At 37.9% G+C, this 12,076-nt stretch overlaps 1 protein-coding gene across 1 annotated transcript in view; it reads right to left on the minus strand.

The window, feature by feature from the left end:
• The window catches only part of LOC126810128 (scavenger receptor cysteine-rich domain superfamily protein-like), a gene marked incomplete at its 3' end in the record, with an annotated part of 61,370 nt that overhangs the window by 23,145 nt on the left and 26,149 nt on the right, over window positions 1-12,076 (minus strand). The window contains exons 5-7 of the mRNA XM_056098647.1: window positions 11,669-11,841; window positions 10,885-11,029; window positions 10,511-10,671 (exon numbers count right to left, since the gene is read on the minus strand). Of these exons, the coding sequence (XP_055954622.1) occupies window positions 10,511-10,671; window positions 10,885-11,029; window positions 11,669-11,841 (479 nt within the window). The remainder of the gene's footprint in view (window positions 1-10,510; window positions 10,672-10,884; window positions 11,030-11,668; window positions 11,842-12,076) is intronic.

The raw sequence follows: 12,076 nt of genomic DNA on the forward strand, positions 1-12,076 counted from the left end.
CTGCCTATACTCTTACTTTGAATTCCAACCGTTAAGGTTTAGTTTACATGCACGATTATATACTGTCCTTGCCAGACTCTCCATCATGTGTCACTGACAACGGGGATCACATCGCAAAATCCGTAGGAGCTGTATCATCTAGAATGGTTTCCTATCGTTGTATTTTAATGGTTTGACAATCTATTAAACAATACATATGGCGACTGAATCCATTCATGTGATTTGATGTTTGTTGTTTATTGCTTGCAATGTCCGTGTAGTTTTTGTCGGGACGGTAGGTTTGTGTTTCGGTTGTGTTTGGTTTGTGTGCAGAGCTCCCTCTTCTAATTGAGGTAGAATGTTTAAACTTGGTGTATATAATTATGAAGTGAATGCCTTGATGTAGACAAAAGATGATCGATCACACTCTGCTTAGGTCAAGCGATATGATTGATTGGTGCTTTGGGAGACGATAACTTTAATTCTAATTAAGTGAGAATGATAAAAATTTGGTCTATAGATTTATTACATCAATACGTTGAATAAGTTCGAACATGAACATGTTCTGTTCAGCTTAATTGGAGCAATAGGCAATTTGAATTTAGATAATAATAATAATAATATGATTCATTCTTATATAGCGCATTCTAAAACATAACAATTTACACAGTAAAAAGCATGGCACATTTTCAACGCGCTTTACAAAAAAAAAATATATATATATATTTAAAATAAGATTTTTACAGATAATAAAACTACATAAGAGGAAAACTTCAGTAAAATTGCAATAAGCTACGCGCTTTACCAAATATAAAAATTAAAAGAAGATTGTTACAGATAATAAAACTACATTAGAGGAAATTTAAGTAAAACTGTAATAAGATATGCAAAAGAGTAACTATAAGATAAAAAATTCAATAAAAATAAAATAAGCTACATGCGTTAATATCCGAAATGGCGTTGGAAAAGAAGAGTTTTGATTAGTTTTTTGAAAGTTTCAGTGTTCATCACGGCTCTAATTTCGCATGGCAGTCCATTCCATAATAAAGGGGCATATCGTGAAAAGATTCGGTCACCGTAAAATTTATTGTTCGCTCGACCTTTGGGGTAGGCAAGTGATGGTGCTTGGGTAAAACGGGTGACTTTTTGTGGGCGCCTGATGTCGACGAGTTTGCAGAGATATGACGGTGCCATATCGTTCACAATCTTAAATATAGTCAGTAACACTTTGAACTCAATACTTCCAACTACTGAGAGCCAATGTAATCTGAACAAAACGGGTGAGATAGACTCGCGTTTTCTGGTTCTAGTAACCAATCTCGCAGCAGAATTTTGTAGACTTCGCAACTTTTTCAACTGAGTTTTGCCAAGGTTATGATACAAACTGTTACAGTAGTCCAATCTCGATGTTACTAGGGCATGTACTAACTTTTCTGTTGTCTCTTGACTTAACAAACGACTAATGCGACCGATCTTGAATAGTGCAAAAGACACACTCTGACAAGTTTGCTTTATGAAACTTTCTAGTGAACAGTCGGAATCGAAAACTACACCAAGATTACGAACACTGTTAGATGGTGAAATAGGCTCGTTACCAACTCGAACAACTCGAGTAGAGAGAGCAATACATGACTTCTAGAATCAAGAGCAGTGGTAATATCATTGTTCATATGAAGAAGAACTGTTTCGCAGCTATGATTGGGCCGGTAGGCAGATTGTCTATCGGTGTATAATGAGTTATCAGATAGATATTTATGTAAACGTTTCATCACAACTTTTTCAAGTATTTTGAACATGAACGGTCGGTAGGTTGGAAACGGGTCGAAAGTTTTTCAAGATTGGTTCAAGTCCAGGTTTCTTCAATAGAGGACGGACCAGGGTGGTCTTAAAGGAGTTTGGTACTGACCCAGTTTTAAGTGATTCATTTATGAGAGCAGTAATGTAGGGGGCAATGCAGTCCACATGTTTCTTTACTAGTTGTGTAGGAGCCGGGTCAAGTCCACAAGACTTGTTTGGGGCGTTCATGATCAACTTCTTTACCTCGTCTACAGAAACTGATTCAAAAGTGTCAAGTGTGGATGTACAAGTCTTCTCTTGCTGGACAGGCACAGAGGAAGTGAACTTTTCGCATAACTTATCTACCTTTTCTATGAAAAATGTGGACAGCATGTCAGCTGCGGCTTGCTTTGAAGTTGCCGATTCAGGGATGACATCATTCACAGCAGTTTTCTGACCAATCATATCATCAACAATCTTGAAAAGACCCTTTGAGTCAGCATTTTCAATCTGATTTTTGTGGTGTTCAACTTTAGTGTTTTCAACAAGTTCACTGTATTTCTTCTTCTCGGAGTTAAGAATGTCTTGGTCAATCTCAAGACGGTCACTTGAAATAAATTGTCTTTCAGCTTTTCTGAAAGCTTTCCGAGCTTCCGAAATATTGTCATTGAAGATATAGAGCTCGATATCTTCGATTATATTTGAGTGAACGGGGTGAAACTGTTAAGTGTAAGCAGAGCAATAAGCAACTTGAATTACTGCAAGACTTTGGTGCTCGACAACTTCGATTCTATTTGTGTTAGAGGTGTGAAACTTGGTGGATACTTTCTATTCACCAATAGTCTTTTTCTAATGGGGCTAAGTAAAGACTTCTGTCTGATAATAACAATAATAATAATAATAAGAAGAAGAAAGAAATCGTCTTATATCGCGCTCAGTTATGTCCGCTGGTCATTTCTAAGCGCTTCACAGTGAGTTCAACTACTGTTCTTTCACAAATATTTGCTAAACAGATGCGTCTTTATAATCCGTGAATGGCATTTGGCGATTGAACATAATATAACACAACACAGTTCTATGGATAACAATCACTATATTATATACACACGACGTTTCGACAAGAATTCACTGGTCGTTATCAAGCATACAAATTACAAATGAGAAAACAAATTGTGACAGTGTTATAAATAGGTACATTGAACAATAATAAGAGAAACCAGAAGTTAAAAATTGACTTAAAACTTGAAAATAGAGATGTCGTGTGCATCTGTTGGGAAGCTCATTCCATAAATATGCACCACGAACTGGTAAAGGGTATTTTCCATACAATTTATTATATCTGGGAAACGAAATCAGTGCAGTGACAGAAAACATGGCTTTATGGATAGTTGTCAGAATTTTATAGTCAATTCTGTCTTCAACAACCAATAGAGTTGTATAAGTTTATTGGTGATGTGATCTGATTTTTTAGATCGAGTGACTAAACGAGCTGCATTATTTTTAGAAACCTCGTGATGTTTTAAACAATATTTTGGTGCTCCTGCTAGCAGTCCGGTTGCAAAATCAAGTTGAGATAGCACTAGCGATGACACTACTTTTGCGGAAATGTTGTCACTAAACCTTTCTTATTATCTGGTTGATTTGCGGAGAGGATGACATTATTTCATCCATCATATATCCCAGATTTTTAGTTTCCTTTGTTAGATAGATGGTGCAGTTTCCGACTTTTAAACCAGGAATTTCTCTAATGTGTTTTTTTTTATCTGAGATTTAGGATACATAAACAAAAATTCAGTTTTTTCATCATTTACTTTAAGTTTGTTGACAGACATCCATAGGCGAATATCAGTCAAACATGTTTCTATTTTATGTATTGATTCTCGCAATGATCCAGGGTTAGAAATACCAAACGAACAATACAACTGAGTGTCAACAGCATTGAACATTTTGTCTTCGGTTAAGAGGTCCAAGTGGAAGCAGTTATAGCACAAATAATAAGGACCAAGAGCTGATCCTTGGCGAACTCCAATGGACAACGAGACTGGGTCTGAGAGCGTTCCCCTATTATTATTTGCTGACTCCTGTTTTGAAGGTAAGATTGAAGCCAAATAGCACATTTCCTGTGATATCGACCAGATTTTCTAGTCTGCTAAAAAGTATTTAGTGGCCGATAGTGTCGAAGGCTGCACCTAAAGTGAGTTTCTAAGATAGAGGGGTGGGTGGGGGGGGAGTAGAAGAAACAATTAATTTGGGACGTCTACTTTAATGGCGCGAGTCTTGTTAGAACAGTCTGTAGTCTTCGGATGGGCGGGATGACAAAAAAAAACTGTGGATGACACGAAAAACCCGTGGAATGCAGTAGCAGTATGCTAAACGAAGCAAGCGTAGTAATTGTGCCGAAACATTGCCCACATTGCACGTCTCATCCCTTTTAACACTCCCACCTCACCCGTCTATCTTAGAAACTCACCTAAATCCTCTTCCAAGGCAATCAACACTGGAAATAAGTTCATCTGGCAACAATAACATTAATCCTTAATATGTAAACATCGCTGACAAGCAATCGTATACCCGTAGTGCTGTTCACTGAGCTAGTGAAAATTCAGCTAAGGCACAATCTACCATTTTATTCCTTAATTGGGTGCATTTCAAATCCACGTCCTTACAATATCATACATATACCTGTCGTAATGCCTGTTTAAGCATATACATGACATAAACAATGACTTCACTGCAATGTTTTTGGTAACCCAGGCTAACAAATTGTATAATTTCCACGGTATTCTATACTAATTCCCCTTTTCACAAGAGTAGTTCCTTCTTCTGGCGCTAACGTCAGAAATAGTAAAGAACCTACGCGCAATAAAGCATATTATCTTTATTTGAAACACAATTCCTGCATGTCCCTTCCATGCTTCTGTACGCTACAATCTAAATATTAATTCGTTCAAACGAGATAATTAATTCGTTCAAACGAGATAATTAATTCGTCTAAACGAGATAATTAATTCGTTCAAACGAGATACTAATTCGTTCGAACGAGATACTAATTCGTTCGAACGAGATACTAATTCGTTCAAACGAGATACTAATTCGTTCAAACGAGATAATTAATTCGTTAAAACGAGATTAATTCGTTGAAACGAGATAATTAATTCGTTCAAACGAGATAATGAATTCGTTCAAACGAGATAATTAATTCGTTCAAACGAGATAATTAATTCGTTCAAACGAGATACTTATTCGTTCAAACGAGATACTAATTCGTTCAAACGAATTACTAATTCGTTCAAACGAATTACTAATTCGTTCAAACGAATTACTAATTCGTTCAAACGAGATAATTAATTCGTTCAAAAGAGATACTAATTCGTTCAAACGAGATACTAACTCGTTCAAACGGATTAATATTTTTTTTTTTGTTTGGCACTAATGGGCCTTCGTACCATACAATGCGCCATACGGGAAATTTTGCCGGATCCTGGCGCCACTGCCAACTCTTACTTTGAATTCCAACCGTTAAGGTTTATTTTACATGCACGATTAGATACTGTCCTTGCCAGACTCTCCGTCCTGTGCCACTGACCACGTCGGAAAATCCGTAGGATCTGTCTCATCTAGAATGGTTTCCTATCGTTGTATTTTAATGGTTTGACAATCTATTAAGCAATACATATTATGGGTACTGAATGCTTGCATGTCCGTGTAGTTTGTGTCGTGACGGCAGGTTTGTGTTTTCGGTTTTGTTTGGTTTGTGTACAGAGCCAGCCTTCCTCCCCCTTCTAATTGAGGTAGACTGTTTAAACATGGTGTAGATATTTATGAAGTGAATGCCTTGATGTCGATCAAAAATCACACTCTGCTTAGGTCAATTAGTATGATTGATTGATGCTTTGGGAGATGATAACTTTAATTCTAATTAAGTGAGAATGATAAAACTCGGGTCTATAGATTTATTACATCAATACGTTGACTAAGTTCGATCATGGGCATGTTCTGTTCAGCTTAATTGGAGCAATAAGCAATTTGACTGTAGAGCTCGATAACTTCCGTTATGTTTGAGTGAGAGAGGTGAAAGTGTTCACTGTAAGTTAGATGTGTGAAACTTGGTGGACACTTTCTATTCACCAATAAACATATTCTACTGAAGTTAAATATAGACTTCAGTCTGATTGGTCGAGTCGTTTGAACACACTTTAAACTTGATGTATGTGTTTAATTATGTGAATGACTTGACGGAGTCTGACGATGACCATTTTCCACTAAGGTTAAAGATGCATTCTGTAAGAGCTTAATCAGACTATTACAGTCAGGTCTTTCTTTTGGTTTTAAATATCATATTAATTATTATGTAGACATGAATTAGCTTAACAGGCCTATAATCAACTCTATAGACCATCAGATGGCTGAGATTTAAATGGAATTAAACATCGAGACTAAATCATACTTGCTCAGAATTAAGTAATTTGAATGACATTTTCAATATATTCATTTTTCATTATTTATTTTTGAACTATTATAGCAGGAACGTCCAGCTCTTTATATAAATCTTACATAATGCATCTTTAAGCACAGATAAGCAATTAGATTGGTTGAGACTGAAACTCAGATTATAGTTTCATTACATCAATACCTTGACTGCTTAGACTAAGTGGTGATATGTGATTGGCTGGTCAAATTTATGGAATTTAAAAACGTTCCTATTGGGGTTGACGTTTATTAGGTGAATGTCTTGACGTGGTGTTTGTGTTATTAACATACCTTGACGGAGTCCGATGATGACCATTTGCCACTAAAGTTAACTAAATATAAGCAATTCGATAGGTTCAGACTTTGAAACAAGGAAACATCGATTCTGAAAGAGTGAGAGGGCTGTACCTCGGCTATACATTAACACCTTGACTAAGTTCGGTGAGAATTTTCTACTTAGGCTAAGTAGGATAATGTAAGCGATGGGATTGGTCAAGAATTTAGAACATAACCACCCTACTATTAATCGAGGTAGAATGTTCAGACTTGGTGTAAAATGTTCAAACTTGGTGTAGAATTTCAAACTAGAATGTTCAAACTTGGTGTAGATATCCATTAGGTGATTGTCTTGACTAAATTCAATGATACCCATTATGTATATATAATCCTAACTTATAATTAAGTTTGGTATTCAACGTGGCTTGGGGATGTGGCTCATGAAACAATTACCGGTAGTATACCTATAAAGTATGGTAAGCACTTAATTCCCTAAAACGAAATGGGTTTTAACTTCTTACTGTTATGCTTCGACTGGGCTAATGGAGACGGGCACACGCCATACAGTATGCTATCAGTGAATTTTGCCCGGACAGCGGCACTCTGGCCTACTTTTATATCGAATTCCAACTGCCAACTGATCTTTTACGTGCACGCCAATGTGTACACAGGACCTCGATTTAGTGTATTATTCGAACCGATTGAACACGCTGCAGTTTGTTACCTAAATTTATACAAAACAGTACTACTACAGTTCGTTATATATATTTACATACAACAGTAGTTCTACAGTTTGTTACCTATATTTACATACAACAGTACCACTGCAGTTTGTTACCTGAAGGGGGTTGGGTGGCCGAATGGTTAGCACGTGCGTGCTGTATCATAAAGCCTGTCATTGAGTCAACTGGCGTGGTTTCGAATCCCCGGTTGTACATGGCAAGGAGTAGGGTCGCCTGTCCAACCTCGTGGGTTTTCTCCGGGTCCTCCGGTTTCCTCCCACTGCTAAAGATCCCTACGCGCAAGCGAATTATTGAAATAAAATTAAACCATATGTTAGTCCCGAAATGACCTAGTTTGTGTCATGAGGACGTTAAACCCCATTTCTCCCTCTCTCTCTCTCTTTTTGTAACCTGAATTTACATACAACAGTACTACTACAGTTTGTTACCTATATAAGATATTCTAGACAATGTGAGAAGAAGCTATTTCGTACATAACGTGTAAATTAATTGAAGCAATGCCTTGGATATGGATCACCGAAATGTGAATCATTATTATAAACTATATTCATATCTCCACAATACTTTAATATAATCTTATCTTTACAAATTACAGACGAGTCTCTATAATGACCACACCTAACAGAACTATATTTACAGTCAGTTAAATACTCTTCACGTCCATTAGACTTTGGAGCTCGACAACTTCGATTCTTTTTGTGTTAGATGTGTGAAACTAGGTGGCCACTTTCTATTCACCAATAAACATATTCTACTGAGGTTAAATATAGACTTCAGTCTGATTGGTCGAGTCGTTGGAACACACTTTAAACTTGATGTATGTGTTTAATTATGTGAATGACTTTACGGAGTCTGACGATGACCATTTTCCACTAAGGTTAAAGATGCATTCTGTAAGAGCTAAATCAGCCTATTACAGTCAGGTCTTTCTTTTGGTTTTAAATATCATATTAATTGTTATGTAGACATGGATTAGCTTAACAGGCCTATAATCAACTCTGTAGACCATCAGATGGCTGAGATTTATATGGAACTAGCAGGATACCCGGCTTCGCTCGGGAGTCATAACTCCAAAGCCGGAAGTGGTAGACTAACGCCACCTGGCCTATGTTACTCCCCGGTCCGAGCTACCCCTATACCCCAAATTTCAGACTCGGGGCAGACCTAGTGTAGCCGCCAACCCCGAACAGACCGGCTTCGCTCGGGGGTCATAACTCCGAAACCGGAAGTGGTAGACTAACGCCACCTGGCCTATGTTATTCCCCGGTCCGAGGTACCCCTATACCCCAAATTCAGACTCGGGGCAGACCTAGTGTAGCCGCCAACCCCGAACAGACCGGCTTCGCTCGGGGGTCATAACTCCGAAACCGGAAGTGGTAGACTAACGCCACCTGGCCTATGTTATTCCCCGGTCCGAGGTACCCCTATACCCCAAATTCAGACTCGGGGCAGACCTAGTGTAGCCGCCAACCAGGAACAGACCGGCTTCGCTCGGGGGTCATAACTCCGAAACCGGAAGTGGTAGACTAACATCACCTGGCCTATGTTACTCCCCGGTCGGAGCTACCCCTTTACCCCAAATTTCAGACTCGGGGCAGACCTAGTGTAGCCGCCAACCCCGAACAGACCTTCTTCGCTCGGGGGTCATAACTCCGAAACCGGAAGTGGTAGACTAACGCCACCTGGCCTATGTTACTCCCCTGTCCGAGCTACCCCTATACCCCAAATTTCAGACTCGGGGCAGATGTAGCCGCCAACTCCGACAGACTTCGCTCGGGGGTCATAACTCCGAAACCGGAAGTGGTAGACTAACGCCACCTGGCCTGTGTAACTCCCCGGTCCGAGCTACCCCTATATCCCAAATTTCAGACTCGGGGCAGACCTAGTGTAGCCGCCAACCCCGAACAGATTGGCTTCGCTCGGGGGTCATAGCTCCGAAACCGGAAGTGGTAGACTTACGCCACCTGGCCTATGTTACTCCCCGGTCCGAGCTTCCCCTATATCCCAAATTTCAGACTCGGGGCAGACCTAGTGTAGCCGCCAACCCCGAACAGACAGACAGACAGACAAACGACAGTCACAAATATATATATAGATTAAACATCGAGACCAAGTCATACTTGCTCAGAATTAAGTAATTTGAATGACATTTTCAATATATTCATTTTTCATTATTTATTTTTGAACTATTATAGCAATAACGTCCAGCTCTTTATCTAAATCTTACATAATGCATCTTTAAGCACAGATAAGCAATTGTATTGCTTGAGACTGAAGCCTCAGATTATAGTTTCATTTCATCAATACCTTGACTGGTTAGGCAAAGTGGCGATATGTGATTGGCTGGTCAAATTTAGGATAATGTAAGCGATTGGATTGGTCAAGAATTTAGAACATAAGAACCCGGCTATTAATCGAGGTAAAATGTTCAGACTTGGTGTAGAATGTTCAGACTTGGTGTAGAATGTTCAAACTTGGTGTCGAATGTTCAAACTTGGTGTAGATATCCATTAGGTGATTGTCTTCACTAAATTCAATGATACCCATTATATATATATAATCCTAACTTATAATTAATTTATGCTTCGACTGGGCTAATGGAGACGGGCGCACGCCATACAGTATGCTATGAGTGAATTTTGCCCGGACAGCGGCACTCTGGCCTACTCTTATATCGAATTCCAACTGCCAACTGATCTTTTACGTGCACGCCAATGTGTACACGGGACGTCGATTTAGTGTATCATTCGAACCGAATAAACAAGCTGTCCTTTTCAGGTCCCCCGTCCTACACCACTGACAAGGAGAAACCACGCGGAAAATCGCGATGAACTATTTCCCAGAAACCGCCCTGAATACGTAAAACTGAGTAGTCGTTGAAATATTTATTAGCCAGTCACATAGCTATTCAATTGATGAGATCGGTACCCAATATGCGGAGATTAGTATAGATATCTTAAACTATTTACATACAACAGTATACTACTACAGTTTGTTACCTATATTTACATACAACAGTATACTACTACAGTTTGTTACCTATATTTACATACACCAGTATACTACTACAGTTTGTTACCTATATTTACATACAACAATACACTACTACAGTTTGTTACCTATATAAGAAGTTTGCGCAGATATTCTAGAAAATGTGAGAAGAAGCTATTTCGTACATAACGTGTAAATTAATTGAAGCAATGCCTTGGATATGGATCACCGAAATGTGAATCATTATTATAAACTATACTTTAATATAATCTTACCATTACAAATTACAGACACGTCTCTAGTATGAGAACACCCGCCAACAGAACTATATTTACAGTCAGTTAAATACTCTTCACGTCCATTACAGCCTAACCCGATTACTATATTCCCACGTCCCTCTCCAAAGTAGGCGCGGCCTTTACTTATTGCTCCTGTCCTAAAAATATTATTATACGTTCAACTATTCAATGCAAACAAAACTACACTGAATTAATACATAACTATATATTCGTGTACTAATTCGCACAAATACAATAACATTTATTACAGCTAAATATGGCAATATTTTAATTCAAGTACAGCACCAGTTACTGTATTAAGATTGTTTTATTGTATAAAGTGTATATATTATTCCGCGTCGTATATTTACCCACTATATCCTAGTTGTCTACAAACAACAGATGCTTCTTTATCGTCCCACCACACGTCACAAACTGTTTTCCATTTTCTTCTATCAAACACCTCAACTCTTCCTTCGTGTGATCCTGATCCATTTACTAGTCGCAACGGAACAACTGAAATAACCGGTTGACTGACTGTCAGAGAACATATTGCCAAAATCTAACTAAAAATATCGACGGAGGGCTAAGGAAAACACAAATGGGTTATTCCAATATTAATTCTTACTTGAACATGATTTTTTTCAAAACTTTTCTACGGTAACTTTATAATTTCCCTTTGTAAATAAGTCTGAAAGTCAATATCGTCTATCATACGGATACATAACTCGACACAAACTAGGAATACCTACACATAACCCAGGTGTGTAACTACTGACTGATTAATGTACAATGTATCATGTATGTTATTTGATCTCTCCGTTTTTTCATCTTATCCAAACAGATTCGTTAAGATTGAAATCTGGACTTCATATAGGCCACGTTACTAAATGACGAAGGACGATCATAGATATCAAAAATTATAAACTAAAACCCCTTTCGTGTATGTTAAAATGCAGGGGCTATTAACAAATTGTCTCGATCGTTTAATTATTTTTTCTGAACAAGGTCATCAACTTCATGTGTATGTAGTGATCAATCTAACTTTACCACGAGTCTTGTAATATCTTTAGTTTAAATTAAAGGACCGATATACAAACATATTGTTAATATATGTCCTGTAAGAATGACTGGTTACTGTTTCTATAGACTTACATTTACAAACGACCGAGGCATCAGGTGCACCACTGCATTCTCCGATTCTAAAATCTGGATGTTTGCAGTTGGATAAAGATGACTCATTTCCTTTACAATTAATATTCGACACCAGAATGGGACTTGACCCTTTACCAAAATCAACATTAATATCAGGATCAACGCCTTCATTGCTAAATAGAAAGATTATAAACAAAATGTTGATTTTAATATTAACATTAAACATACATTATGCAAGAGCTAAATCTGTCTATTGCAGGTCTTTCTTTAGGCCTGAAATGCTATCTCAATTATTAATTAGACATTAATTAACCTATCTAAACCATAATCAACTCTAGATTTACTGCATTACTTTCCTTTACGATTTAACAATTAAATGGATAATCGAGACTATGCTGCTTGTACTGA

Source organism: Patella vulgata, chromosome 2 (assembly GCF_932274485.2).
Source record: "Patella vulgata chromosome 2, xgPatVulg1.2, whole genome shotgun sequence".
Taxonomy (NCBI): Eukaryota; Metazoa; Mollusca; class Gastropoda; family Patellidae; genus Patella; species Patella vulgata.